We start from the raw sequence: 26215 nt of genomic DNA on the forward strand, positions 1-26215 counted from the left end.
TTTGGTCAGTTCCAATCCTGGGGTGCTTCATTGAGCCCTTGGCAGGGGTTGTGCTTCGGACGAGAGATACGTAGCATGTCGCCATGCCATCAGATAATATCCTGCACCACGTGTAACGAGCTGCGGATTGGAAGAGACTGTCGTGGACTCGTGGTGCGGCCGTCATGATGCTAGGATGCTACGCGGCGGACAGTCAGGCCAGCCACACACTCGTGATGCTCGTCACCCCATCAAAGGCCAGCGTTCCGCAGCGAGACGTATCAGCTCGCGCGAGCTATTCTTCGAAGCGTGTTTGTAGATGGATTTCCGGGTGATCGAGCCCCGTAGGTGCTTCTCACCCCCGCCGTCTGTGCACGCATCTTGAATCCTACGCGGTCGCGTGTAGGCATACCGATGTCGATCAGGGTCATGGATGGCGGCAGAGCACTCTCGCAGCCTGTAGATAATGCAAAGAAGACCCCGAACCAGGGACGATAAACGGAATGACGTTGGGCTAGACACACAGAGGCTTGACTTGGCGAGGCGTGGAACGGGAAAACGGAAGGGCATGGTGTTGTGAAACCTGATATGGGTAAGGTAGTATTTACAGGGTAAGTCGATGTCTCCCCGCCATCCAGTGAAGGAAGCCGGGCGGAGGCCTCAGCTGGGCCAGCCCATTTGTGAACTTGATCAATCTTTCATCTATTAATAAGACTCAACAAGCACTCGCGTCGATTCTCTTCTTCAAACCACTGCATCTTCTGCGAGATATTGATGTGCCTTCCTTCCACCGGCACTCGTCCAGCATCCAACAGCTCGTCGGCCATTCTGGCCGGGAGCTGCACGTTCGCACCAACAGCCTACAGGTCAGCAAGCAGGGATTTCCTCTCACATGGTTTACTAAACCGTGTCGCTCACCAATTGCCGCTGTTTGTTTACCACTGGCCAGCTCGCACTCGTCAAGGTTGAGACTACCGTAACAATGTGCCCCTGGATGGATGCTGGACACGCTGTACCCATAGCCTAAAGGCATGCTGACTGTATCGTATTCTGACGCAAGTATTATCGTGCCTGTACATTAGCAGCGTGGTCAGCCTTCGCCTCTTACTGCTGTCCAGGAGGCCATCGTCTCCAACATCCGAAATGACGACCCAACCTGCGCCGACGCGCATCGCTATGCGCGATGAACTGTATAACCAGTACTCGTTCATCCAGAACGCAGCCATGCGGGCTGGGCTGGACCTCATCCCCGATTTTAGCCACAGTAAGCGAAGCGAGTCCCTGACCTGCCCATATGAGCCTGAGATCGCCTAGAACATGAATTGGCGGCCATCGACTATGGGTGCTCCCAAGGCAGCAATTCGTACGTGTTCATAAAACCTTCTCTTCAGGGTCCCAACTGCTAAGACCTGGACAGAGTCGAGCCGATGCAGAAGACCATCTCGACACTGCCACAGGGCGCGTCCGCTCAGCTCGTCTTTCAAGACACACCGTATAACGACTTTGCCAGCTTGAACAGGACCGTTGACGAGCACTTTTCGCCTGAAAAGGCTCCCAAGGATGTCCTCCTCACGCCGCACATAGTGCCCGTCAGCTTCTACCGCCAGGTTATGCCCACGGGCTTCGCTGACATTGGCTTCTCCTGGTCATCGCTCAACTATCTCGAGTTCCCACTCAACGTACAGCTGGACGCGACCATGTCCAGCCAAGACTTTGCCACCGCCCGTCACAACGCCGTCGCCGGGGCGGGTGCAGCAGACCTTGTCAAGTTACTGCGTCTGCGCGCCCGTGAGATCAAAGCCGGTGGTTATTTCGTCGCCGCCATTGGCGGGCAGAAGCCTGAAAGTGGGAGCGACACGCTCGAGCCGTCGAACCCGGGTGGACAGCCCATGCAGGCTGGGTTGATGAAGATGGTTGCGCTGGGCAAGCTGACTATGCCTGAGCTCATGCAAAACGCATTGTTTCCCTCGCATGAGCGCACGATCGAGGAGGTCAAGGCTGGGCTGGACGCCGTGTCCGACCTGTGGGAGGTCGAGCACGTGGAACCCAAGCTCATTGTTCACCCCGCGTACGAGACGTACCAGGCGTCGGACAAGAGCCCGGAGGCATTGAGGAAGTACGCAAGCGACTGCATGATGAACATGGTCGCCTCGTCGGGCTGGTTCTGGGTGGACGTGATGAAGAGGAGTAGGGGTCCCGAGTGGGATGGCGGTGATGCGTTTCTGGAGGAACTAACAAACTACATGATCGATGCGTTTGTCGACAAGTGTCCGGATCTCAAGTTCCAGATCTGGTACAATTACATTAGATTGAAGAGGACAGATGTGGCAGCGTAGGAGGAACGTTGCGAGCTACTTTGCCTTTGCCTTCACCTTCACCTTCCATTCGGGACGCTAGATGAAACAACGAAAACCTTCCTCCCTGACAATCCAATCCAATGAACGACCCCGCAATCCGCCAGCTGACTGTCCGCCCTAGGGCGCGCCCGATACACACGATTGACCAGGTCGATCACACGCGCGCCCTCCGCCTGACGACAGGCGGGACAGGGCTGCCAAGTTCCAACGCCCGCTACGCCTCGACGAGCCGCCGCTAGCCGCCAAACTACGTAAAGAACCACTATTTCATACGTAAAAAAAGGCCGACTATTATACATGCCCTTGGCAGGATCCGAGCGTTCCAATGCACATGGGCGGATAGCATGCCACAGTCGTCAATAGCCAGCGGCTCTCCACGATCCGGTGATCTCCAGTTCTCTTCCCCATTCACCAACCAGACTTTGTGGGGTAACGTTGATGGACGAGACGAGACGGATCGTATTTGCAAGCCGTGGTCTCGACTCCACCACTTCCTCCTCTCTCCTCTTGATGAACCCGTAAGAACAAGGACGACGACGACGACACAATGGGTCTCCGCGCCAGCAAGATAGCAGCCACACAGCCCGAAGGCGCGCCTCGCTTCTGGTACCGCGACAACTTCTTCGTCACGACGGACAAGTCGTATCTTCGAGCAGACGATGTGAACAAGGTGTTTGCCTCTGATCTCATGTGGTGGAACGAGGCCATCGAGCCGGCACAGATGGACAAGATGCTCAAAAACTGCCTGACGCTCAGCGTCTGGTGGGTCCCGGAGACAGCAGACGACATGCAAAGTGAGTCGGCCCCGTCTAAGCCTCTGCGCCGCCCATGATGCCCACGATGCAAAAGCTCACCATGTCCCCAGAACACGGAGCCCCCCGACGAAAGGCAGGCAAGGACTTGAAGTTTGCTGGCTTCGCCCGCCTCGTCACCGACTATGTCAGCTTCGCGTACCTGACCGACGTCTTCATCCTGCCCGACTTTCAACGCAGGGGTCTCGCCTCGTGGATGATGCGCAGCGTCAAGGAGATGGTCGACGAGTGGCCCGACCTGCGGGGTTTGATGCTCATGACCCACGACCAGCCCGCGGCTGACATGTACAAGAAGACGCTGGGGGCCGTCGATTTCGAAAAGGGCCCGTCGGCGGGGCTGACAATGTTGGAAATGGCGGGGCGCGCGGAAAAGGGCATTCCTGAGGATCATTGATCGATCTGGCTATGGACTGGGCTGTTTTCGTACTTGGATTTCTTCACCGCGAGAGACCGGCTGCGCGCATCTCAATGGCGCGTTTGTACGGAGGCGCAATGGGGGGCTGGACGGGGTCTAGAGAGACGTAGTCGTCTGGTAGTTGGTAGGAGGCGTCCGAATCGAACGCCGACAAGTCTCCACAGGCGACAAAGGGAGCAATCCACCGAACGTGCTTCTGTTCTTGCGATGTATCCTCCGTCTCGTCGTACACTTGCAACTCGGGAACCTCGTCGCCGCCGGCGGAGAAGGCGGGGGGCTCCAGGCAGCTCCAGGTGGCCCGCGCCGGGTCTTGCATGAGCACGTCCGCCACGACAGGCGTCTGCATCGCCCGCTGCGCGACCATGCGGTCCAGCCTGTCCCCGACGCCGAGGGGCTCGTCCAGGCTGGCACGGAAGCCTGGCGGTGGCCTAAAGTTCAGGCACACAATAAAGGCCTCCACGCTGCTGGCGCGACTGCTCCTCGGCTTGGCCACGACGACCCGCTCAAAGAAGATCTTGAGCTGCGCGTAGAGCACGTCGACGTTGCGGCCGCGGAATATCTTGGCGACAAACTTGCCGCCGGGCTTCAGGACACAGAGCGCGAGGTTCAGCGCAGCAAACAGAAGCTGGGACTGTACGTAGATGTCGAGGTCGTGGAGGCCGGTCACATCAGGCGCGCCATCGCTGATGACGAGGTCGACGGGCTGGGAGGCCTGGTTGCCATTGGGGGCCGCAGCATCGTACTCGGGGTCCAGAGCGGACAGCAGGAGTGGGACGGTCGCGGGATGCGTAATGTCTGCTCGTAGTGTTGTGATACCCGCCAGCGGCGAGATGGGCTGCAGATCAATAGAGACAATCTTGACGTCCTTTCTTGGTTTCGACTCGGTGACCTGCTGGGCCAATTCGGCCTCCAGCTGCGCTCGCTGCTCTGTGGTCTGTTCAGGGAGAACACCCAGCATCTGCTGCCTGAACTTGGCCTCGCGGTCCTGCCATGCGGCCCGGCCGAACGTCTCGCCCTTGATCAGGACGCGCGACAGGACTTGGGACCAGGAGCCCGGGGCGGCGCAGAGGTCGACGACGCGGGAGACATTGGCGAAGAGGTCGAATTCTTCGTCCAGCTGCAGGAGCTTGAAGGCGCTTCGGGCGCGCCACCCTTGCTCTTTGGCGAGCCGGTAGTACGCGTCGCGCTTGTCTTTGGAGGATTTGCCCATGGCGCGCGGTTGTGATCAATGCCTTGGAGAATTTCGCTGCCCCGCGAGGAGTTTGGTGGGATCTGGACGTGAAGGGGGGTAGCAAATGCTTAGTCACGATGGCGGGGTTGATACAGGGTAGGCAGGGTTCTCAGCTAGACGGTCGTCTGTCAACTGACTGACCGACTGATCTTTCATGCTCATATTCACCAAGGTATGTGGTTCCAACCAAATTCTTGGCGAATCATCCGTATAGACCGTCAGAGGCTGGGGGATGATGGTGTATTTGTGAGTACTATATTATTCTGTCCCCAAGTTCCAACCCTGCTGGTGCTGATTCCCAGATATTGTACTCACCATCATCCCCCAGCCTCTGACGGTCAATGGGGATGAGTCGCCTTACCTTGGCACTGTTCAGAGATTATTCTTTGAACAGCCGGAGCTGATATTAAATATGAGCCCATAAGAAGAAACATGCTTGATTTATAGACCAATGCCAGCCAACCCATGCTCCTCCGCCACACAGCCTCCGCAGCAACAACCCAACACCCCTTTTTGACCCCCCCCTGAAGATTACACATTACAATGCCATGTCCTGCCCAGCTACCTCTCAAACGTCCCATCTTCCTTCATCTTCCCTATCAACGGCGCCAGCAATTCCGGCAGAACCGTAGCAGCATCCCCCGCGAACGCAAAGTCGCCCTCCTGCAAGCCATACGTCTCGTTGTGTTCTCGCGCTTTGGGGTCGACAACCACCACGCGTGCCCCTCGTCGTCTGGCTTTGGAGATGAAACCTGCAGCGGGATAGACCTGTGCTGATGTACCCACGACTAAGATCATGTCCTGGGGTCTCTTGTCAGAATACGTCTCCTCTCAGCAAGAACGAAAGAAACATACCACTCCGTCTTTGAGGAACTTTTCCGCCTTGGACAGAGTCCGAAAATCGAGATCCTCGCCAAACCACACTACCGCCGGACGCTGTAGCCCCGTCTTACACAAGGGACATTTGGGCAGCTCCTCCTCCGACACGTGCTTGATGCGGTGGTACGGGTCCAGCAGCGGATTTGGCTCACCGGGAGGAAAGTCTCGAGCGGCAGGCGCCAATGCCTCACACAAGGGGTCGTCCACGTTGTCTTTCTGGGTGAAGCTGCATGATGCGTTGGAGCACTTGATGTCAAACAGGGAGCCGTGCAACAGTAGTAATTGATCCAGCGGGTGGTTGGCTCGTTGTGATAGGTCTTTGTGTGTGTGAGGTTTGTCAGCCAATTTGAAGATTTACATGACTGCGTGCGTCCGTATTTGCAGTATGTATATACGTGAGACGCCTTATATCACTCACTGTCCACGTTCTGTGTCAGGCACATGAATTCATCCTGCTTCGTCCTGGCCAGCTCCGCCATCGCAAAGTGGCCCGCATTGGGCTCTGCTCGCAGCGCCAAGTGCCGTCTGTACGCGTAGAAGAGCCAGACGAGGCCCGGGTCCGTGTTGAAGGCGCGCATGGTGGCCAGGCTCGTGGCCTCGTAGTTGCGCCAGAGGCCACCGGCGCCCCGAAAGGTGGGGAGGCCGGACGACGCGGACAGGCCGGCGCCGCAGAGCGCGAGGAGGCGCGTGGACGAGCGCAGCGCTGCGTGGAAGGCGGTTACATCAGATGACATGGTTTTTGGTTGAGTCGCCCCGGGATACGATGATTTGTTGATGGTGGATGCGTCAGGAAGTACGTGAAAGTGAGACGGCGGTCGCAATCGGGAGGGCATGGCTGCAGCTGCGCCCGCGAACACGAGAGGGGGGTGACAGACAGACAAACAGACACTTTCCCCCAAGTTCCCGGTCCGGCATCGTCCCTGGATGGACGGACGGACTTCTTCTACTTCAAGAACTGCCAAGATGGCCACCGAGCTGGAGCACCGCCCAATTGACACCAAGCAAGCCGTGTTGCATATGTTCCTCGAGACGTTTCTCAATACGTAGTCTTGTTCGTCCTGGAGACGGTCTCGTGGGGGGGAAATTTGGCCAAGCCATTGAAGATTCCCCTCAATGTGCTTCTCATTTTGGTCTAGAACGTTTAGATCAGTCCATGATCGACGAAGCTATGCGGGTTCTGCTGCGGGTGATGCAGGTTGACACTCGGTGCGTGAGCGCAGTGGGTGAATTGATGCAGGGTAGGCAGATGGGGTTGGTGCTCGGAGCCCACATGCACGTGCGTCCATCGTGTACACGTAGTAGGAACAGACATTGCCTGATAAAATATGAAGCGAGCCTTTAACTTGTAATATTCCATCAATGTTGCGCTGGGCGGAGTAGCAGTGTTATCGTACGTGCTTGCATATGTCTGTGCGGTCCCGCCAGAGCACTCGTCATGCGCAACTACCCTACAGCATGAACAAGAGCAATGTTGGCTTTCAGAGGGGGGGTTCCCAGATGTTACTTGTCAACGCAATGACGGAGTATGGTGTAGTAGTGCCGCGAGAAGGGCACATCAATGACAAGCTTGGTACCTGTCGAGGTTCTCGAAAACGCAAAAATGTCTGGCACATCTGTCCAAGGATAGCGGTCCATTGTCACCAAATCACTGTGAGCAAAGCAACGCAAAGATGGAAGACATACCATCCGCCGGCGCTCACCAGACGCGAGATCGCCAACGCGGAGCACAGCGCCTTGACAAAGCGCTGAACCCTGCAATGTCGCGTTTTTGGGTGGCTCGGGTCTGGGACGGCTTTCCGTCCGCTGAACACGTTGATATGATCCGCAAAGACATAACCCGGAATAAGAGTCGACAGGCGATGGGCTAGCGCCTAACAGTGGCACACACATGAAAGAGGCACACGGCCAGCCTCTGCTCTCCTGTCGCCGTGTGTCCACTGTCACGCCACTGCTCACGCGCACCGTAAATGGATGCATTGGAGGGATTCTGGTAGGAGATATCGTACGGCGCGAACTATGCCAGGCTTCTGGCTGTCAAGAACAAGTGCGACTCGAGAGATCGGTTGTCGTGTCGAGACTGCGTTGGCACTAAACGGTATGTCAAGCTTGAACTGTAGAGTCAGAGCCTGGAACCAAGCGCCCGCATCTGACACAGAGGCTAAGCTTGTGGTGAGCATACTGAAACCTTTGAAAGCGACGCTGCGTACGTGTTGAGAGACACTTGTCTCAGACACTGCCCTTTATGAAACCACCATTTCCAAGCGGACAGCAATAGCGCGGCGCATGCGGGCATCGTGGGAAGAAGAAACCCAAACAGACGGTTACATTCGTTCCAGAAACCCTATTTTCCAGGCACAAAGCGCGTCTGCTGGTATCATGCCGTGCGGGAGCCAGGTCGATCCTCGAGGCGACGTGCGCAGGGCCCAGGGGCAACTGGTGAATCTGATGCAGGTGTGTATCAGACGCACAGATGCGGAAGTGGCCGAGCAGGGCAGGTCAAAGTGAGAAAAGGGGGCGCAAAAAATGATTTGCCCAAGAAAGCCCGATTTCGTTGATCAAAAGGATGAATTGGACGAGCCTTTGCCTGTTGGCCGCCAGCAGCTGTCCGTCCGTCCGTCCGTCTGTGTGTTGCCGTAATTTCTAATTTCGACTGCTGTGCGGCGTGTCATCGCGGTCGCCTACAGGGTGACCTGGGGTCCTGGCATGTCGTGTCATGTAGGTAGCATGAAAGCCAAGCCAAGCAGCCTCGTCTAGCGGCGTGACAAGCATCGCAGTCATGTGGTGACTGTCTGACCGACACTGACTAGCTAGCTGAATGCCAGGCTCTCTGCCCCGGCAACAACCGGTGCTCGCGTTGTTGAGCTGCTCCCGCATTCCAGTGGGTGGCTTGTGTCGTCATCTGGATCTGGAGGGGCCGAGACGACACGAGGCGCATTCTCCATTTTGCCATGAGCGGGAAAAAAACAACAGAAATATTGTCGGTCGTGGGAATGCGGGTGGGTTAAAAATAGGATGGGTAAACTGGAGTTCCATCTCGAAGCGAGCGGCAGCACACGAGGTGGGGGAACGCTTGGCGAGAGCTCGCGCTCGGCGTCCGGATACACCATTCATAATTAATATCCGTGATGGGCGACGGCTATGATCTCATGACGGGAGTGGAAAAATTGGCATGGGACGAATGTGCCGGATCTGTGTGCGACTGGTCACCAGACAGCGCTGCATACATGTGCATCTATCAATTCATAGGTGAGGTGGGAGGCTGAGCATCGATACTGCGCTGCGGGTCGTAGGGCTGGAAGGGCCTCCAGTCCTCAGGCCTTCAGCTGGTCTGACTCTGGACTTTCAATTTGGCACCGTCCATGACGGACCCGGAACACCGCAGTTATTCCTACGACGGGCTGAAGACAGTCAGCAGCCCGTTGCCCGTTGGCATTTGGCTGCAGAGTGAGATGAAGGCCAGCAAGCGACGCGGGAGTCATTTCCAGCGCCCCACGGGATACGAGCGCGCCCAGAGACGCCAGTCACATCCGCATCTTGGCCAACGTCGCGCGGACACAGTAGTTGAGTATGGATTGTCGTGACGTGCGGCGTTTGGGCAGCCTCAAGAGATCGTCTCGTATACGGAGCCATAGATGTAGAAATGGATCAGTGGACGAGGGGATCTGCATCGTGTTGTGGTAGTGGCGGTGCCATGCTGGATACTACTCCGTAAACACTGAGTGATGCCTCCCTGTTGGCCTGTCTCACTGGGAACGCTCGAGGGACATGCCCAAAAAGGAAAGATGTGAAAGGGGTCGGCTGGGCTCTCGGCGGGCTGGTGGAACCGAGAGGTGTCCGTCCTTGGCGCTAGGCGATAGCCGCTCTAGCTGTTTGCGGTTTAGCGGATACGGAGCAGCGACTGGCGCCAGATAACGGTGGTCTTGACGCGCAATCCTCCTCGAGCGTTGACGACACGACAATGATGGGACCATTGCGGACAGCAGATTCATTCATTCACGGTGAGCCTTCCTCCAAGAGGGCATGTTGCAAATTGCGTTGTCCCTCAGATGCAGCCGTGAATGAGCGCGTGCATGCAGCAAGGCTCGTTACTCGAAACCCCAGGCCAGGGGTCGCCTGCATCTGGCGTCTGACACGTAACTGGAGACTGGAGAGCCCTGGACATCATTGCCCTAGCAATGATCGCGGTGTCCGCTGCCCCGCCATTGTTCTCCAGAATGCCCGGCTCCCAGGACTCATCACTCCGTGCGTGCTCCGTACGGCTCGCGGCATCAGGACGCGAACTTTTTCTGACTTTGCTAGTATCTGTTTGTGTGTGCCCCTTTGGCTCCCATCAAGGCTGGCAGGCGCACAAAGCCATGGAGAGGCGCTGAACGCAAATGTGCGCCTATCCTGTCATTGTCTGTCTCTGAAATGCCATGCACCGTAACGGACGGACGGACCAGATTCGCTCTCTCGTACGAGCATGGCACGTTGGCGGGCTGGGCTGACGTGCCAAGAGTGGCACCTCGCTCAGCGTCTCCTCCCAGGGGGGCTTGGGCGTCTTGGCGTCTAGGACGAGCCGCCAAGAGCCAATCACCGCGCCGGACAGGCGGCGAATGATCAGAAGCAGCAACTGCTCAGGTACGAGGGCAGGGGTCTAGCCCCCTTCAAGGGACGTGGGCCCCCTCGGCCTGAGATTGACACCGCCTGGGCCCGCCTGGAGGCTGGAGGCTGGCCCTCACCGTCCGAGACATGGTCATCCTCTTGTGCTGCACGCGGGCCATAATAAAACATGACGCCGCATCCAGTCCTCCCCCTTGCCTCGCTCTTTCCTCCCGTTGATCCTTCTCCACGTTCGTATCTGGCTATAATATCATCTCACTCTTGAGCATTCAAGAGCCCGCTTGCTTCTCCTTCTTTGCTCCTTTCCAACTTCTTCCAGTCACTCGCTAATAGCAGCTACGCACTCTCTCGCTTCCGTGCCAGCTCGCCTATCAACAACGTACATTGCTACTAGATTTGCGCCTTGTCATCTCAAACGACTTCAGCAACAAACAGTCGTCTCATCTCCTCATACACCAGACTTCGTCACACAAAGCAATCATGTTCAGCAAGGCTCTTACCTCGGCCATCGTGGCCCTCGCTGCCACCCGCATGGTCTCCGCCCAGACCTTCACTGACTGCGACCCCCTCGAGAAGAGTATGTTTCTCCTCCAGTCATGCCGCTCAGAGGGAACAGCTGCTAACAAACACAGCATGCAGCCCTGATGCTGCCTTTGGCAAGAACAGCGTGAGCTGTGACTGGACCAAGGGCGCGTGCAGCGCCTTTGAGGGCCTGCCTGGCACCACCGTCTCCTACGACAGCAAGGGTGCCATCTTCTCCATCGAGAAGGAGTCCAACGCGCCCACCATGGCCACCCACAAGCGCATCTTCTTTGGTCGTGTCGACGTCGAGCTCATCGCCGCCGCCGGCCAGGGCATTGTCACCTCGCTCGTCTTCGAGTCGGCGGACCTCGACGAGATTGACTGGGAGTGGGTGGGCGGCGACAACGAGCAGGTCCAGAGCAACTACTTTGGCAAGGGCGACACCACCACCTACGACCGTGGCGCCTACCACCCCGTCTCCAAACCCCTGACCACCCTCCACAAGTACTCGCTCGACTGGACCAAGGACCGCATCAACTGGGAGATTGACGGCGAGGTTGTCCGCACCCTGACCTACGACGAGGCCAAGAGCGGCACCCGCTACCCCCAGACCCCCATGGAGGTCAAGATAGGCACCTGGGTCGCTGGCGGCAAGAACAGCGCCAAGGGTACCGTCGAGTGGGCGGGTGGTTACACCGACTTCGACAAGGCCCCCTTCAACGCCTACTACAAGTCCATCTCCATTGTCGACTACGCTGGCGGTGATGCCCCCACCACCGACGACATCAAGGAGTACGTCTGGACCGACCACACTGGCTCCTACGAGTCTATCAAGGTGGTCAAGGGCGACGGGTCCTCCGACGACTCCAAGGACGAGCAGGACGACTCCAAGGATGACAAGGAGACCACCACGTCGGCCTCCAAGACCAAGACCGTTGTCAAGACCACCTCCACCTCCGAGACCTCCGCCGAGGCCACCTCCACCTCTGTCACCACCATGACCACCGTGAGCGCTACCCCTACTCCCACCGAGGAGGCTACCTCCAGCACCACCGAGACGACGGAGGAGACGTCCACCACCGCCGCTGGTGAGCCCAGCACCGTCCCTGACGCGCCTGGTGCCGCTGCCGGCGTCCTCGCCAACTTTGGCCGTGTCGCCTTTGCCGGTGCTGCGGCCGTCGCCGTTGCCCAGCTCTTCTAAGCGGATTACAGCGGGGGCTTGCTTTCTTTTTGGTTCTTGCCTTCTCTTCTGGCTGTACACATTCTCCATCATAGTTACGACAGGATATATGTAGCATGACAAAACCAGCATGGGCTCGCTTACGGGGCTTTCTTTTTTACATACGCGCACCTGTTCCGGGCCCTTAATAGGGTCCTGTCGCTTGACGCGCTGGGCCTGACAACAGCAGACGGACGGACGGACGGACAACTCAGTCACGGGTAGATGCTACGTGTTAGATGACAAGCGACTGTTTTCTCGGTTTGCTTTTTTTTGGATACTCTCTTTGGGGGGGAGTTAGATAGCTGAGCATGGCTTTTCGTCGAAGCCTTTTTACTTACGACTTTTGATTGATTGACTGTTCCTACGTGCGTGCTTCGTGTGACCGGCGTTTATGTTGATTGGTTGGGGTGTGTGTGTCTGTGAAGCTTAATCTCCGACAAGCGACAGCCTTGTTGGCCAAGAGGTCGTATGGCTTGCCTAGCGGCTGGGCACAACGGCGGTTGGTCTCGGGAACTTCTGCGGTGAGTCTGCGATTAATGAAGGGCCTTCTTGTCTGACACGTCTTTGACGGTGACGATCCGTCTTGTACGGGTGATTGGAGCTACTGAAGATGCCAAATTGGTCGAATTCAGGCACAACACCCCCTCATGCAGAGACATAGCTGTTGATCAACAAACTGCGCTATCATTATGTGAGTGAAGACAAAGCTGTCCCCATCACTTTACATACGCCAGCTTGGCAATCTCCTTTGCAGCTATATCCCGCCCCTTGCCCCGTGCCCTGACCTTTTCGCCCAGCGCGGACGCCTTCTCACGCATGTTGTCATCCCCAATGACCTTGAGCAGGCTCTCGCTCAGACATTCTGACGTCCACTCGGGACTCGTCTGTCGGCAGCCCCAGCTTCCTACGCCAAGCGTCTCCGCCAGAGCAGCGAAGCTGTACAGATCAGCCCAGAGGGGCAGGACAAGCTGTGGGACGCCGGAACTATAAGGTCAGTCAGTCAGCAGTCAGCAGCGGCACAAGGCGAGAAAACCTACGAGATACCCTCGTGATAGCAGCCCGATCCGCCGTGGTGCACAAACACAGAGACATGTCCAGACTCGAGCAGCGCATACGGATCCGCGGCCAGCCAGGTGGGCAGGCGTACCCGATCGCCCACATAAGGTTTCAGCGCGTCGAGGTAGTCATCGGACATGACACCCCAGGTCCTAAACTTCCAGAGGACCTGGACGTCGGAGCGTGCGAGGACGTTGGCAATGGCCTCCGCAAAGGCGCGCGCACGTTGGTCGTCGTATACAACAGAGCTGCCGAGGTTGATCAACACCGTCGGCGCCCTCTTCATCCAGGCCACGAGCTCCGGGTCCTGCTGCTCTGCGGGCGCTGAGTGCACGAGGATGGGTCCGGCGGAGGTGACGTTCGCAGGGACGACGTCGACGGGGATGGCCGCGTCCTCGGTGTGCATGGTGATCCAGGGAACGTCGGGGCGGTGTAGGTGCATAAAGTCAATGGGGTCCTTGAGGCCGTGCTGACGGAGCACGGCTTGCTTGCGTCGGATGGACGAGCCGGCCATGATGCTGTAGATGAAGCGGGCGTTGAGGTAGATGTTCTCGGGGATCTGGTGCCAGGGGATGGGGAATGAGAACCCGGACGACATGCTGGGTGGTCAGATACTGAGAAGGTTCTTTGTATACATCTAGGGGGACGACTCACGCTGGGTACTTCCAGAACATGCCCCCGTACGGCTGGATGGCCGGGAAGTTGTCGACGTGCGTGTTGGGCGTCAGGATGGCGTGCTGGCGATGCTTGTCGCGCGTGGCGTCAATGGCGGGCCGGAAGATGCTGTCGACGACGACGACGGCTGGGTCCACGTCGTCGATGAGGGCGCCGACCTCGTCGTACAGCTGGAGATGCTGCGCGGGCTCCCAGGGGCAGAGGTAGGTCTGAATGTCTTTGCTGATGTGGGCGATGCCGGCGCTGGCGGGCGCGTGGATGACGTTGGTAAAGTTCTTGCCCTGCGCCTCGACGGCCTCGCGGTAGTTCATGGACGTGAGCGTGTGGAAGACGATGTCCGGGTTGGTCTCGCGAGCAAAGGACGCTGCGCGGTGCACCCGTTGCCGCGCGCTGTCCCAGGAGGCGTAGTGGACTTGGATGTCTGGGTGGTTCTCGAGCATGGCAAAGGCCGTGGCGATGAAGACGTTGGCGAGTCCATGTTCCTCGTTGGCGAGGAAGAGAGCCGTCCTGTTGCTGCCCTGGATGTAGGGCGGGCGTGGCTCATCGTGCTGGGCTGATAACAGGTACGCGACGCCTACAACGAGCAGGGCGACGAGGGGGATGAGTCTGGCGAACATGACGGCTGCTCAGGGACGTGATCATGCGTGAGGATCATGGTAGATGGCCCGATGGGGTTTCTTATTGCTTTTCACACCAGACGTCAGCACGGCACATAATTTGACGATCTGCACGACTACGACGCTGACCGGCGGTGGACCGTATCCACGACGCGGCCTATGATAGCTGCATACGCCTGCATAGCGTTGCGTTTGTCCCGGGTCGGTGAATAATTAATAAAAAGGGTCGCGCAGTGAGTGGCCAGATATTGGACCTATCTCTGTACCACGACATGCATGTAAGAACGAAGACGTCCGGCAGAGATTGAGCCCTCGCAAGCCTATCATTCTCTGAGTCTCGACACCGTTTTGTTGAAGGGAAAGCTGAGAGTTGCAGACATGTATTCCAGTCACTGCATGAACATGGCCACAAAGAAGCTTGGTCTTGACAAGCAACCATGAGCGCGTTGAGCTTCCTCATGCCGGTCAGGTAACCTACCATCTAGGGCATCATTCACTCGTATACATCAGTCAACGACAGACAGACAGCTCGTACAATAAGACCATGTCTTCAAATAATGCTATTGAATCCATCTACTTCACCCGACGCTAGTTCCTTAACCTAATCCCATACACAGACGAATTGAACTGGGCCGCCCAGCACCGACGCTGGAGCAGCACATCACACCATCTTCTTAGAAGAGGGCGGCGAAACCAAGAGCGGCGACAGCCATGAAGGCGGGCTGCATGCGCTCGCTGCCAGCCGTCAAGACGGTGCCGTTCTTGTGGCCACCGGCAGGGCAGCGCTCGTAGCAGACCTCCTTGTCCTGGCCGCAGGACACGATGTTGGCACCGGGCACGGCGCAGCACGTTGTGTAGACGGTGTCGCACTCGACGGTGCACTGCTGGCCATTGTTGTTGTTGTTGTTGTTCACGACGACCTTGTTGTTGGTGGGGACGGGGTGAGGCATGGCGGTCATGGTGCGGACGGGGCACTTGGACTTGCAGGCGGAGAGATCAGAGGCGCAGGTGGACAGGTTGGCGCCAGGGGCGGTGCGGCACTTGTTGTCGAGGGTCTGGCACTTGGCGGCGCACTCCTCGCCATTCTGGGGAGTCGTAGCAGGGCACTTGGACTTGCAGCCAGCGAACTCAGAGGCGCAAGTAGAGAGGTTGGCACCGGGCTTGGTACGGCACTCGTTGTCGAGGGTCTGGCACTTGGCGGCGCACTCCTGGCCGTTCCGAGGAGGAGGGCACTTGGCCTCGCAGCCGGCAAGCTCAGACGCGCAGGTGGACAGGTTGGCACCAGGGGCGGTGCGGCACTTGTTGTCGGCCGCCTGGCACTGGGCACGGCACTGGTCCTGGTTGCCGGCGCACTCGTGGCAGTCACCGTGGGTGGGGCCGGGAGGAGGCGGCGTGGGCTGGTAGCGCTGCTGAGGGCAGGATGTCTTGCAACGCGCGAGGTCCGATGCGCAGGTGGACAGGTTGGCGCCGGGTGTGGTGCGGCACTTGTTGTCGGCGTCCATGCACTTGGTCGCGCACTCGTCACCGTGCTGAGGCACAGTGGTGGGAGGAGGGCAGTGGGCCTCGCAGCCGGCGTACTCGGAGGAGCAGGTGGACTGGTTGGCGCCGGGGGCGGTGCGGCACGCGTTCTCCTTCATCTGGCACTCGGCCTTGCACTGCGCGTTCTTCTTGGCCGCCTCCTCCTCGCACACGTGGCAGACGACGACGACCTCCTCGACAACGTCGGGCGTGTGGGTGGCGACGGGGGCCTGTGTCGAGGAGGACATGGGCGAGACGGCAGGGCACCTCTCCTGGCACGCGGCCAGGTTGGAGGCGCAGGTGGACAGGTTGGCGTTGGGAGCCGTGCGGCAGGCATTGTCGGCGACCTGGCAGCTGTCCAGGCACGAGGTCTGGGCGAGTGCGGTCTGGGACAGACCGGCCAGGAGGGCAGACACAAAGGCGTACTTCATCTTGAAAGGTGGTTGAGGTTGGTGTAAGTGGGTGGTATAAACGAGTGAAGGAGAGTGGGTGCGAAAGCGACGGGACTGTCCTGAACGAGTGAATGGACGAAGCAAAGTGCTCTGAGGTGTTTGCGCTGCAGATGGAGGAGAAAGAAGCTTCCTCTTGGGTCGGTCACGCTGGCCATCTTATAGCCACTGGATGCGTTCGAGGGCTGTCTGCATCGCAGGGACAAGACAGCCGTGCCTGAGCAGTGGCCGGCAAGGGAATCGTCAATAGCAGGCGTGGGCGGAATGCGTCTGTAAAGTTGACCGCCAGCTTGGAGAATGTAGCAATAAGACATGTCTGGGCCTAGGCGGGTGCGGCTTGCGGTGCCTGAGCCAGCTGAGCATCGAATGCCGGAAGGCTCCGCATGCGCTATGCTTGTTTGCTCCCAGTTCGTGACAAGGTTTGAAACGTGCATATGCGTAAAGAGTCGATCGAATCTTGGATTCCCGGTGAGGCTCCGTCCCCACGATCCGAGCTGCGCTGTACACGGACACAGAGTAGCGCATTCTTCAACGAGGACGATGCTTGGAAGCGTCGCTTAGCCGTGCCTTGACATGAAGTGAATACCTCTTCGAGCTGCTCGAGCTCATTTCTCAGATTGCTGTACGCGAGGACGCCCAGGGCGACAAGCAACTCCCGTCTCCAGCTCCCTGCCACAGGAGCAGCGTAGCCCTGCCCCGACCACTGCCAAAAGTTGTGCCCTGGCCAGCGAGCGCCGCTCTCCGGCCGGCACCCCTGGCGGATCTGAGACTTTTCTGTTGTTGTATGATCTACTTGTCGTTGGTGAGACAAGCAAGCGAGACACAGTTGAGGCGCCGAGAGAAGTCCCGTAAGCATGAAGAGTGCCATTGAAGCATGTTGATGAAAGCCGTGTAGATGCGTTGAATTCATCACGAATTGATGTTCGCGAGATAGAAGCAGGCAATCTTGCTTGCCCCAGTACGTGCTCACTCAATGGTGAGATTCCCAGTATAGAACCTTTTGGTCGAGGACTGCCTCCATGACTCGACCGCAACTTCAAGGCAGCGACAAATAGCTTGACAATCGCTCTGCTCTCACAAAATTAAACTGTACAGGGTAGCACGCTGAATCGAAGTCTTCTGTATACGTACGCTCATTCGAGTCAAAGCATAGCGTAGCGTGGTGGATGCGTGTCGGATGGAGGGATGCATGTCTCAGGCCCTCAGCATTCCTCTTCGCGCGTATTTAGGTCGACGCGTCGAAACGTGACAATCCTGGACCCGGGGCGTCGGTCAGATCGCGGGAAACAATACTGGGGAACGACAAGAGCCGCATCTCGGCATTGCTTGATCGATGTGATCCGGTCTGGTCGTTGAATTGTCTGGCGTTGGGTTGGCGCTCTGCTTCGCATCTGGTAGCGACCTAAATTTGAGTCAGTGTGAGGATTTTGACCAGTATTCAGTCGCTGACGATCGGCGCATGTATTCATGTTTGAAACATGCGAATGGAGATGCTCGAGATGAAGTCCGCTGGATTTCTGCCTGCTCTAGTGTATTGGTTACCCTAAACCGTCACGCTCACAGCCACCGTCGACCTACAGGCGACACCCATGTAGTTGTCACTCAATGGACATCAAGGCCAAAATCACTAATTATACCCGCCATATATAATGCTAGACTAAGAGAACTTTGTTTTATCTCTGTGGGTTGCCGATGTGTGGATTGCAGAGCTTTGTGGAGGACCCCGTGTTGAACGCAACGAGCTTGTGACCTACGTGTAGGCGTCTTGTGACATCTTTAATTTTGGCTTGTCATACATACTAGGCTCGAAAAATACGAGTAATCCTTGCGATATGTCATATGCATTGGCCCTGTACGCAGTGTCCGTCTTAGCACGGGTACATGAGTAGTCACGGTATTTACAAGGCCTAATGATGTACCTCCGATAGTGCAGCCTCTAATCGCGTCATCCAAGATTAGTGGGTTACCAATCACGATATCACCAGATTCACCACCTCATTTTGCCCTCACCTCACTTCACTTCACCACCACCACCACCACGCAGCGACACGGTGTTGGTGCGCCGCATTACCATCACACAAGCTGCTGCACAAGGAATCGGCAAGCAAAGCAACATGCCAGTGCATCCAGACCCATCCAGGCAGCCGCTGCTCGCCGACGCACAGCAAGATGACTCCCCTCCCACCCCGCCGTCCAAGACATTCACGCCGACCTTTGGCGCCGCCGCCGCCTACGGCATCCTCGTCAGCATCGTCATCGGCAGCGGCGTCTTCACCTCGCCCGGCGCCATCGACACCAACGTGCCCTCGCCGGCCATGGCGCTCGTCATGTGGCTCACGGGCGGCATCCTCGCCTGGGCGGGCGCCAACACCCTCGCCGAGCTGGGCACCGCCATCCAAGGCGAGGGCGGCGTCCAGCCCTACCTGCAGTACATCTACGGCGACCTGGCCGGGTTCCTCGCCGCGTGGACCTGGATCATCGCCGTCATGCCCGCGACCATTGCCATCCTCAGCATCGTCTTTGTCGAGAGCATCTACTCGGCCCTTGGCGTGACGGACCGCGCCGACGCCTTATCTCACAAGGGCCTCTCCGTCCTCGTCCTCGTCGTCGTGAGCCTCGCCAACTCGATCAGCACCCGCGTCAGCACCCACCTCAGCCGCTTCTTTCTCGGCACCAAGTTCACCAGCATCATTCTCGTTGTCGTCGCGGGCCTCGCCGTCGTTGTCCTGCAGACCAGCCAGCCCGACCGCACCGATATTGGTGGCCGCGACTGGTTCGTCCGCAACTGGTTCGCGTACCGCGACACCATCCACCCGGACGGCCACCGCACCGTCTGGCAGGACCTCGGCGCCTGGGAGATGCTCGGCCACTACTCGACCGCCATCTACGGCGCCCTCTGGGCCTACTCGGGCTGGGACAAGGCCATCTACATCTCCTCGGAGCTGAAGGACCCGAGCAGGCAGCTGCCCCTGACCATCAACACGGCCATTCCGACCATTGTCCTGTGCTTCTTTGTCGCCAACGCGGCCTACTACATCCTCTTGCCCTGGGACGTCGTCTCCACGAGCGACAGTGTGGCGGTGGTACGTTTGCCCTCTCTTGATCATAATGTCGTCTCATCTAACACAACATAGACAGCCATCAGTCGCCTCCTGGGCGTCCGCTTCGGCATTCTCGCCGCGGTGCTCATCTGCCTTGTCGTCGCAGGGTCCATCCTCGGCAACTCCCTCGTCGTGGGCCGCATGACCGTCGCAGCGGCCAACAAGGGCTGGTTCCCGCGTCTGTTCACCGTCATTGGCCGGGTTGGCCTGCTGAAACACCGCAGCCCTGATGATGCGCCGTCCTCTACCACCTTTGACGCGCCGGTGAACGCTGTGCTGCTGTCGATTGTGCTCTCGGCGCTGTACATTCTCTTTGGCGACTTTCGCTCGCTCCTGACGTTCAACGGGCTGGGGGAGTACACATTCTTCTTCCTCACCGTCCTTGGGGCCATCATCCTGCGCTGGAGGGAACCTGGTCTCAAGAGGCCGTACAAGCCCCTGCTCATCATCCCCGTGGTGTTTGCCTTGGTGAGTGGGTTCGTCATTGTGAGGGGCGCAACGTTTGCGCCCGTGCAGGCGCTCGTCTTGGTCGTGCTATGGGCCATAGGTCTCGTCATCTACTGGGTCAAGATGCGCTGGTTCGCGTCTTGAATTCAACTGTCTTTTATTTATATAAATACACATGTGTAGACCTACTCGACCTCCTCCCCGCCCCAGTAGTACGTATATATATCCACGCCCAGATACTCATCCACGTACCATTTCGCCTTCTCCTCCGGCGCCTTGGCACCCGCACACACAATCAACGGCATGAAATGCTCGCCCCCGCGCGGCGGATGCATCATGTCCGCGTACGGCAGCGCGCGCCACCCCTCGAGTCCGCGCCAGACATCCTCCCCCGAGACGACCTCGGTGAGTGCCTTGTTCCACGCCCGCGAGTAATTGATGACCTGCTCCTTCTCCGCGCTCCGGCCGCTGCGCATGGCCATCATGGTGCGTAGATTGTGGAACGACGCGAAGCCACTGCCGACAATGGCAATGTTCTCGGCGCGCAGCGCGTGCAGGGCGCGGCCCATGCGTAGATGGCGCGCTGGATCCTCGTCCTGGAGGACGGAGATTTGGACAATGGGAATGTCGGCCTCGGGACGGGTGAGCTTCATGGGAACAAAGACGCCGTGATCCCAGGACCGCGTGGGGTCCAGCTTGACGCCCTCGAGACCCTCCTTCTCGAACGCGGCGGCAATCTGCTGCGCGACCTGCGGGTGGCCGGGGGCTGGGTACTTGACCTCGTAAGCCTCCTTGGGGAAGCCGCCGTAGTCGTAGAGGAGGTCATGGTGCGCGCCGGAGGAGATGGTGGGTGTGGCGGTGGACCAGTGGGCGGTGACGAGGATGATGGCCTTGGGGGGTGACGTGGCGAGGGAGAGGATCTTGGGGACGCGGTGCTGGAGGGAGTAGACGATGGATTTGTGGCCTGGGTCGCCCAGGAGAGGCATGGGGCCTAAATGGATCTGTCAGTGACTGGCGTCTGTGTCTGATGAAGCTTGGACGTACCTCCTCCATGAGAGAGGGCGATGACTGGCGCGAGAGGCATTTTGGTGATGGTGGTGGTGGTGGTGGTGGTGGTGGTGAGGAAGCGTCTTGACAGTGCCCAGGCAGTGATCCCAGCTACGATGCTCGCGGAAGTCCACAGTCTCATGGCAGTGTGCTGCCCTTTACTTGAATCTACCGAGACGCAAGACTTATATATACTTGTCGCCACGGTGAGGCTGTGGGCCCCGCATGGTCCGATTGATAATCGGGCGGTGTGTGGGTTAACCGCGCGCGTCCCCATCTTCATCCCACCGCGCGCCGACCGGGACATGGCACGGGTCTAAGGATTTGAATTCTTCGATATACTTGTATAAGCATCAGTAAGACTATCCAGCGATCACGCAAAGACGGTCACCTTGCCGCCCGAGGCCACCGCCCTCGTCCGCGACCCAATCTCCAGCGGACTGTCCTCGCTCACCACCCAGTGGTCACCATCCTGCTTGTCGACATTCATCATGGCGAGGATATTCCTGCCCACCAGATCAAAAGCAGCCCGCTCGTCAATACGTCCATTACTATTCCGCATAGCCGTCCCCGCCGCAAACGCCAGCGAGACAACCTCCATGTCCTCGCGCAGACCAATGCCCACTGTGACGCCCGCCTCGACCAGCCTGTCAATGTTGGTGCCGTTGGTCAGTGGTGCGCCGGATAACGCCCGACGCGCGCCCCAGGTGTCGCCGTACGACTGCAGAGGCGACAGGATCACGCCGACGTCGTGCGCGGCCAGCTCGTCCGCTACTAGGTGCGCCTCGGCGCCGCCGACGATGACGAGACGCAGCGGCCAGCCCGTGTTGAGCGCGTCAATGTCGCCCTTGACGCGGAGCGCGGTGGCGATCTGGTCTGCGCTGTCAATAGTCAGTGCGAGGGGCATGCCCAGCTCGATCACGCGCTTGAGGAATGCCTCCTCGCCGTACGGCAGTAGATCCTTCTCGATGCCGCCCGTGGCCATCAGCACGTCCCTCAGTTTGCCAAATGCGGCCGAGTAGCTGTCCTGGCCGCGTACGGCCTCGTTAAAGGTGTAGTGCACGCCCACGTCCTCGGCGAACACGGCGTCCGGGTCGAGTATGTTCTTGGCGTTGGTGCTGAAGCCGACGGACGTGCCGTGGTGCGTCTGCCGCCCTGTGAAGAGTGGCGCGGAGATGGCGCGGGTGACGCCAGCTTTGAAGGCGTCTTGGAGCTTCTTGCCGTCGAGCATAAGGCCGTCAATGGCGCGTGAGAAGTGCAGAGGGTTGAGGCCATTGTCGGTGGTCGTTTCAGCGTCAATCTCGTTTAGGCCCAGGGTGCCACCGAAGCCGACGTATGCTGGATGGAGATATCCGTTGGTGAGGTCAATCACCTTGGCGCCTGAGGAGACAGCAGCCTCGTACTCAGCCGCGCAGTCCCTCACGCAGGTAACCTGGCCCTTGGAGATGGAAACATTGAAGCCGGCGTCGCCAGAGTCTTCGACGTCCTTGTCCCCCACCAGGACCTTCTTGACGCCGGTGAAGAAAATGTCCGACTCAACTTCCACTGCCTCGTCTAGTGACATGGCGAGTGCCGCGTCTGGTACCATCGGCTCCTTGATCGGTTTGTCCAGCTCAAAGGGGTTCTCAAACTGCTCCTTTCCGTCGATCCAGACCTGCACGGGCGTGGCGCCCACGCTCAACGGATCGCTGTCCCACACGACAACATCCGCATCGTAGCCCGGCTTGACTTTTCCGAGACGGTGGCCCATCCCAAGATCATCTGCCGGCGCCGTGGTGACGCTGGCCATGGCAGCATGATACGGCAAGCCGTAGTGGTACGCCTTGGCCGCCTCAAACACCACGTGCTGCGCGTTGAGGACGGGATTGTCACTCACGTAGACGGGCGTCAGACCCGCGTCGTAGAGCGTCTTGCCAGCCTGCTTGGACCCAATGTAGGACTCGGTCTTGTAGTACATGTTATCGGCAAAGAGCGCACTGGACGGGAAGCGACCGCCCCACGTGCGTTTAAGGATGTCTGGGACGAGGTACGTCTGGTGCGCGTGGTGAAAGGCGCGCACCTGGAAGGCAAACTCGTTGGTGTGGTCCACCATGGCCTCGAGGTCCGGGATCGTGTAGCAGTGCACGTTGACGTGGACCTGGCCGCGCAGCGCGGCGCTCAGCGACTCGAGCGCAATCGTCTGGGGCAGATACTCATCCATGTTCTCGACGCCGACACTGTCCGCCTTGGCGCACCAGTCGTCCTGCCTCTGGATCATGGCCCGGGCCTCCTCGAACGCGCGACGGAACTCGTAGCTCTCGCCTTGGCGGGTGAGTGGCCGCGATGTCAGGCTGCCGTGCAGGAACTTTGGGTTCTCGCCGCAGGCCATCTTCATGTACCGCCACGTGCGCTCCGGATCAGCCAGCATGGCCTCGGCGCTGATCTCGGGACGCCCGTCCTTGGGGCCGACGGCGTGCTTGATGAGAAGCGCCTCGCCGCCAATGTTGTTGGCAGAGCCGGGGAGGACAAGGGACGTGGTCACGCCGCCGGACTTGATGACCTCAATCTGCGGATCGAGCGGGAAGAAGCCGTCCATGGCACGCGCCCAGGGCGTCAGGTTGTCCGAGGCTTCGTTAAAGTCGGCATAGCCGTCGAGCTGGGGGAGAGGATCGACGCCAGCATGGCTGTGCATGTCGATGATGCCCGTGGTCAGCTGCCGCCCAGCAGCCTCGTACACAATCGTATCCTTGGGCAGACTGTCGGACGAGATCTTGGCTTCCACCTTTGTGATCAGGCCCCTCTCCAGAAGGACGTCGCCCTGCCTCCACGCCCAGCCCTTGCCAGCGCGCGCATCAGCCTCGCTCGTGCCCTCGACCGGCTCGCCTGTCCAGATAGTCGCGTTTCGGATCAGTGTGGGCTTCCAATCGCCGTAGCGCGCATTCGTCTCGCGTCCGTGGCCTGCGGGGTCTTTGGGCTTTGTGTGCAGTTTCTTGCACGTCGCGAGGTCGGCTTCGAGTTTGCTGACGGACAAGCGAGGGGCGGTGCGCTCCGTGTGCCACAGCTGCTGCCACTGGGCGAGGAGGATGAAGCTGAGGAGGCCCAAGGCGACGACCCGAATGACGCGAGATCGGCGGATGGGGTGGCGTGGGCGTTGAGGTCTCGACGGGATAGTCGCGACCTCGGGGAGGAGACCTCTCTTTTCGTAGTCCATTCTACGTGCGTCAACCTGGACAGTCGACGTGGACGCGGAGCTGGGAGGTTGGGGAGGAGGAGAGAGGGAGCTCGGTCGATGGGCCGCGCGGGGACGGCGAGCTCCGGCCACTAGCTGGGGAAGGCGAAGAACCCACCATGCTTTGGATTATTAAGGAAGGACCTTTTGTCTTTTGAGCTGGGATTGCGAGGCCTTTTGCCAGTGTTTGCTTGTTTTCAGTCGTGCCTGGCCAAGATGGAAGATGTCATTGAGCCACAAGCCGCACGACAGCTCGAGCCACTGCCCAGCCACAGCGAGCTTGCGCCCTACCCTGTAGAGGCTCTAGTGTGTGACCAGCTGCAGCCTGGAGTGTGAGCGCCAATGTGGCCTAATGACTATCATCTATTCCAAGGCTTCTAGATATCCCAGGCAACAACTTAATCTTCACGCTTAATGGCAAAATGTGGTGCATGCACCGATGTGTAATCATCTCGGCCTCATGTGGGCGTACTCAGCCGCCTCACGCCTATATATAAATGATGCGACACCTCCCCCTCTTTGACGTGACATCACCTTTGCAACACCGACTCGCCTCTCACCACACACACACAATGGCCACCGAACCAGACAGCAAGCGCAGCAAGACCGGCGACAGCCCTGCCTATGAGCTCGTCTACTGGCCAGGCCTCCCCGGTCGCGGCGAGTTCATCCGCCTGCTCTTCGAGGAGGCCCAGGTGGCCTACACGGACACCGCACAGGACCGGTCCCCCGACAAGGCCGTCGAGCTGGTCATGCACCACATGACCGGCGACGCCGACGCCGCGGGCAAGACGAACCCTCCCGTCTTTGCCCCGCCCGCCCTGGTCCACGGCGACAACGTCATCAGCCAGACACCCAACATTATGCAGTACCTCGCGCCCCGGCTGGGTCTGCTGCCCAAGGACGACGAGGATGCCGGCTGGAAGCTGAACCAGATTGTCCTGACGCTCCTGGACGGATTCGTCGCCGAGCTGCATGACACGCACCACCCGATTGCCGTCGGGTGGACGTACGAGGAGCAGAAGCCCGAGGCGAAGAAGAGGGCGGCCAACTTTGTCGACGAGCGGCTGCCCAAGTTCCTCGGCTGGGCGCAGCGGGTGCTCGACTCGTCGTCGTCTGGGGAGGGACCCTGGCTGCAGTGTGGGCAGTTTACGTATGCCGATCTGGTGCTGTTCCAGTGTGTGCACGGCACGTCGTTTGCCTTTCCGAAGCGTATGAAGGAGCTGAGGACGTCTGGGAAGTATGACAAGGTGTTTGCGCTCTACGAGGCCGTGGGACAGAGACCTAATATTAAGGCGTACATGGAGAGCGACAGGCGCCAGGAGTACGGCAATGGCATCTGGAGGTACTACGCAGAGTTTGAGGAATAGCCCAAGGGCGGACTCTCTACTATCCAGCTGTGGTAGCATCACGAGGCGGATGCACGATCATGATCCTGCTGCATCACCCAGACTTAGTATCTGATAGAATAGAGATGCACGAGTCAATTGACAATTGGACGGGGGCTCTTGGCAATTATCATGCTCATCCAACTACTCATTATAGCCCCCAAGGGCCCAAAGCCATGCTTCCTCTTTGGGAATCGGCGGCCGCTGTGAGTGGCTCATTACTTGGAGTCGCCCACGTAGCTCAGCGCCGCTCGCCACGCCTTCAGGCACGGCTAGAAAGTACATGTCGGGAGTGAATGAATCAGGCTAGATCAAGGAAGCATTTTCACCAAGATTGATACGATGATACGGAGGTAACATGTCAAATGCTCTGTGGCCTCAAATCCTGCCAAGTAAAGACAGGCTACCCTAGAGTACTTGCGACGTCGATACCGAGACCCATTTCATCATTTTCCAAGTGTGACGGCTGTTGGATATGGACATGCAGGCTAATGCAGCTCTCTGGACAATATTTTAGTCATTGTCGAAACTCATCGCGGTCCACGCATCCACGCGCTAATGCAGTCAACCACGTTGTGGCATCATCTTGAAACTTGATAGAAAACAAACGTTATCAGGCTGCCCCTCATCGGAAGAATTACATCTTCGATCAGTATTATTACTCCGTAGATCGACTCGTGAAAGACGCAC

The 26215-nt window shown here is 58.6% G+C and overlaps 12 protein-coding genes across 12 annotated transcripts; 5 read left to right on the forward strand and 7 right to left on the reverse strand.

Annotated features, from left to right (window-relative positions):
* Window positions 1-1035: 1035 nt before the first annotated feature.
* On the forward strand, window positions 1036-2740 carry F5Z01DRAFT_125864 (S-adenosyl-L-methionine-dependent methyltransferase). Its single transcript, XM_046257529.1, has 3 exons — window positions 1036-1243; window positions 1294-1342; window positions 1397-2740. Exons 1-3 carry the CDS (start codon window positions 1123-1125, stop codon window positions 2313-2315), a joined length of 1089 nt encoding a protein of 362 aa, XP_046117665.1. The 5' UTR covers window positions 1036-1122; the 3' UTR covers window positions 2316-2740.
* F5Z01DRAFT_126028 (uncharacterized protein) lies at window positions 2600-3564 on the forward strand. The gene is made up of 2 exons (XM_046257533.1): window positions 2600-3130; window positions 3202-3564. The coding sequence occupies exons 1-2, from the start codon at window positions 2884-2886 to the stop codon at window positions 3540-3542; spliced, it is 588 nt and encodes a 195-aa protein (XP_046117666.1). The 5' UTR covers window positions 2600-2883; the 3' UTR covers window positions 3543-3564.
* F5Z01DRAFT_127023 (FtsJ-like methyltransferase-domain-containing protein) lies at window positions 3267-5064 on the reverse strand. The gene is made up of 2 exons (XM_046257534.1): window positions 3511-5064; window positions 3267-3332 (listed from the first exon to the last, which is right to left on the reverse strand). The coding sequence occupies exon 1, from the start codon at window positions 4771-4773 to the stop codon at window positions 3586-3588; it is 1188 nt and encodes a 395-aa protein (XP_046117667.1). The 5' UTR covers window positions 4774-5064; the 3' UTR covers window positions 3267-3332; window positions 3511-3585.
* A 291-nt stretch (window positions 5065-5355) lies between these two features.
* On the reverse strand, window positions 5356-6407 carry F5Z01DRAFT_674628 (DHS-like NAD/FAD-binding domain-containing protein; the record flags this gene model as incomplete). The annotated part of the gene is made up of 3 exons (XM_046265062.1): window positions 5356-5595; window positions 5650-5990; window positions 6092-6407. 3 exons carry the CDS (start codon window positions 6405-6407, stop codon window positions 5356-5358), a joined length of 897 nt encoding a protein of 298 aa, XP_046117668.1.
* A 3990-nt stretch (window positions 6408-10397) lies between these two features.
* On the forward strand, window positions 10398-12385 carry F5Z01DRAFT_724349 (glycoside hydrolase family 16 protein). The gene is made up of 2 exons (XM_046266629.1): window positions 10398-10852; window positions 10908-12385. Exons 1-2 carry the CDS (start codon window positions 10756-10758, stop codon window positions 11996-11998), a joined length of 1188 nt encoding a protein of 395 aa, XP_046117669.1. The 5' UTR covers window positions 10398-10755; the 3' UTR covers window positions 11999-12385.
* Window positions 12386-12403: 18 nt separating this feature from the next.
* On the reverse strand, window positions 12404-14704 carry F5Z01DRAFT_127520 (uncharacterized protein). The gene is made up of 3 exons (XM_046257537.1): window positions 13730-14704; window positions 13057-13674; window positions 12404-13003 (listed from the first exon to the last, which is right to left on the reverse strand). Exons 1-3 carry the CDS (start codon window positions 14365-14367, stop codon window positions 12736-12738), a joined length of 1524 nt encoding a protein of 507 aa, XP_046117670.1. The 5' UTR covers window positions 14368-14704; the 3' UTR covers window positions 12404-12735.
* On the reverse strand, window positions 14705-16519 carry F5Z01DRAFT_127236 (uncharacterized protein). The gene has a single exon (XM_046257535.1). The coding sequence runs from the start codon at window positions 16314-16316 to the stop codon at window positions 15042-15044; it is 1275 nt and encodes a 424-aa protein (XP_046117671.1). The 5' UTR covers window positions 16317-16519; the 3' UTR covers window positions 14705-15041.
* On the reverse strand, window positions 16520-17519 carry F5Z01DRAFT_127248 (uncharacterized protein). The gene has a single exon (XM_046257536.1). The coding sequence runs from the start codon at window positions 17242-17244 to the stop codon at window positions 16723-16725; it is 522 nt and encodes a 173-aa protein (XP_046117672.1). The 5' UTR covers window positions 17245-17519; the 3' UTR covers window positions 16520-16722.
* Window positions 17520-18448: 929 nt separating this feature from the next.
* Window positions 18449-20026, forward strand: F5Z01DRAFT_636966 (amino acid/polyamine transporter I; the record flags this gene model as incomplete). Its single annotated transcript, XM_046262251.1, has 2 exons — window positions 18449-19417; window positions 19469-20026. 2 exons carry the CDS (start codon window positions 18449-18451, stop codon window positions 20024-20026), a joined length of 1527 nt encoding a protein of 508 aa, XP_046117673.1.
* A 41-nt stretch (window positions 20027-20067) lies between these two features.
* On the reverse strand, window positions 20068-20966 carry F5Z01DRAFT_623195 (Extradiol ring-cleavage dioxygenase, class III enzyme, subunit B; the record flags this gene model as incomplete). Its single annotated transcript, XM_046261306.1, has 2 exons — window positions 20068-20873; window positions 20927-20966. 2 exons carry the CDS (start codon window positions 20964-20966, stop codon window positions 20068-20070), a joined length of 846 nt encoding a protein of 281 aa, XP_046117674.1.
* A 336-nt stretch (window positions 20967-21302) lies between these two features.
* On the reverse strand, window positions 21303-24119 carry F5Z01DRAFT_674634 (family 9 carbohydrate esterase; the record flags this gene model as incomplete). Its single annotated transcript, XM_046265063.1, has 1 exon — window positions 21303-24119. The coding sequence occupies one exon, from the start codon at window positions 24117-24119 to the stop codon at window positions 21303-21305; it is 2817 nt and encodes a 938-aa protein (XP_046117675.1).
* A 558-nt stretch (window positions 24120-24677) lies between these two features.
* On the forward strand, window positions 24678-25961 carry F5Z01DRAFT_656645 (putative glutathione S-transferase family protein). Its single transcript, XM_046263589.1, has one exon. The coding sequence runs from the start codon at window positions 24710-24712 to the stop codon at window positions 25505-25507; it is 798 nt and encodes a 265-aa protein (XP_046117676.1). The 5' UTR covers window positions 24678-24709; the 3' UTR covers window positions 25508-25961.
* Window positions 25962-26215: the final 254 nt, after the last annotated feature.

This window comes from Emericellopsis atlantica (genome assembly GCF_019669845.1).
Source record: "Emericellopsis atlantica unplaced genomic scaffold F5Z01scaffold_15, whole genome shotgun sequence".
In the NCBI taxonomy this organism is placed as follows: Eukaryota; Fungi; Ascomycota; class Sordariomycetes; order Hypocreales; family Bionectriaceae; genus Emericellopsis; species Emericellopsis atlantica.